Below are 1,903 nucleotides of genomic sequence, written 5' to 3'. Positions count from 1 at the left end.
TTCCATAAGATAAAAGATTTTTTTCTAAAGTTTTTTATGAAGAAGGAGTATATTTAGAAAGATCTTCAATAAGATATAATTTTTCACTCAAACTAATTTGTTTCCATCTTGTGAAAAGGTAAAAGCACAAAGAAGTCCATTTACTATTTGTGTGATACGTGGACTCCAATTAGAACCATGGGAGATGAGCAATCAAAACGGATGGACAAGATTAAGAAATGTCAAGAAGAGATAAAGGAACAGTTAGCAAGCTAATAGAGATAATGGTTGTCAGTAAACGAGAAAGGTCTTTCGAAGGATCATCAAGTTCGCAAGGACAAAGTCAATTGTCAGTGCAAGAGCAAACTATGTCAATTCCGGGGGTAAATCTCTCTGACCTAATTCTTATTTTCAACTTAAATGACCCTTGAAAGTAAGGAAAATTGAAAGTAGACTCTTCTAAACCAAGGAAAGAATTGAGAATGCAACAAAAGCATGACCTTTTGGATGAGCGTCTTAAAGCCATTAAACGGATAGACATCTATGGTTCTATTGATGCAATAAACTTATATTTGGTACCTGATGTGATTATTCCACCTATGTTCAAAGTACCAAATTTTGAGAAATATGATGGAACCAAATGCCCGAAGGCCCATATCACTATGTATTGTCAAAAGATGGTTGCACGTGCATATGATGATAAACTATTGATTCATTGTTTCCAAAATAGCCTAACAAAGTCTGCAACTAAATGGTATGTTCAATTGGATATGAATCATATTAGTTATTGGAAAGATCTTACAAGAGCATTCCTAGTCCAATACGAACATGTCATGGACATAGCCCTGGATAGGCTTTCTTTGCAGAACATGGAAAAAAGAGACATTGAAAGTTTTAAGGAATACGCTCAAAGATGGATAGATGTTGCTGCACAGGTTCAATCACCTCTCACTGAAAAAGAAACAACAATGTTGTTTATTGGTACTTTGCAGCCACCATACTATGATAAGCTAATTGGCAATGCTACCAAGAACTTTACCGACATAGTGATTTCAGGAGAGATGATTGAGAATGCAATTAAGAAAGGTGAAATTAGAGAGAATAGTGTTAGTAACATGGAAAATTGTATCGCCTCAGAGAAAAGGAAAGGGGAGTTACAAGTTACTACATGTGAGGGGCAACCATGGGTGTTAATCCATATCAACCAATTCCATAACCAATTTTTCATCCAAGAACACTCACACCTCCACTTGTGCCTCAATCATTTCTAAGATTTAATACTTGCCAATTGCCAATGTTGATCCATCATTTGTTGCCTCTGTTAATTGAGAATCAATACTTCAGTCCTGTACCAATGAAGACAGTTCCAAATCCGTCAGCAAGGAATTACGACCCTAATGCTAAATGTGACTATCACATGAGGGCAATTGGACACTCAATAGAGAAGTGTAGGCAATTGAAGGAGAAAATTGAAATTCTCATCAAGGATGACACATTGACTTTTGAGCTTATGGAACATTGGAAATCAACTTTGCCATAGAGTGAGCTCTTGCAGGAAAGTTGAAAAAAAGCCTCAAGTCTCAAACAAATTGCTTACACAAAAAACTGGATAATTTGGAGTTTTTATTTTGTATTCATGTGCATGGCATGAGTAGGATTTTGTTAAGGAATATAAACTTCAAAAGTTTTAATTGAAGCTGTAATGTTTTTGTTCAATTAAAATTTTTGAAGCTTTACGTTTAATTTTCAAAATGATGTAATTGATTTAACAAAGGTTTTTATAACATGCTTTCAAGATCATAAAAATTGATAGAAAAGTCATGAGGGGAAAAAGGATTTGACAATAAAGTGTACACATGTCCTTAAAAAAGTTGATGATTACTGTTTGGAGCAAACTAGTCCTTGCAAATGTTCTCAAACCATT

The 1,903-nt window shown here is 34.6% G+C and overlaps 1 protein-coding gene across 1 annotated transcript; it reads left to right on the top strand.

Annotated features, from left to right (window-relative positions):
• The first annotated feature begins 461 nt into the window (after positions 1 to 461).
• LOC148762804 (uncharacterized) lies at positions 462 to 1,519 on the top strand. The gene is made up of 2 exons (XM_088806632.1): positions 462 to 1,156; positions 1,324 to 1,519. The coding sequence occupies exons 1-2, from the start codon at positions 462 to 464 to the stop codon at positions 1,517 to 1,519; spliced, it is 891 nt and encodes a 296-aa protein (XP_088662758.1).
• Positions 1,520 to 1,903: the final 384 nt, after the last annotated feature.

This window comes from Theobroma cacao, chromosome 5 (assembly GCF_053813885.1).
Source record: "Theobroma cacao isolate CCN51 chromosome 5, ASM5381388v1, whole genome shotgun sequence".
Classification (NCBI taxonomy): Eukaryota; Viridiplantae; Streptophyta; class Magnoliopsida; order Malvales; family Malvaceae; genus Theobroma; species Theobroma cacao.
Note: the sequence above shows the minus strand (reverse complement) of the source record. Positions and strands in the feature narration are given on the sequence as shown.

Coding starts and splice junctions, on each gene's coding strand:
- LOC148762804 (XM_088806632.1), top strand. CDS start 462: ATGCAACAAAAGCATGACCTTTTGGATGAGCGTCTTAAAGCCATTAAA. Junction 1,157..1,323: donor CAAGTTACTACATGTGAGGG/GCAACCATGGGT, acceptor TCAATACTTCAG/TCCTGTACCAATGAAGACAG.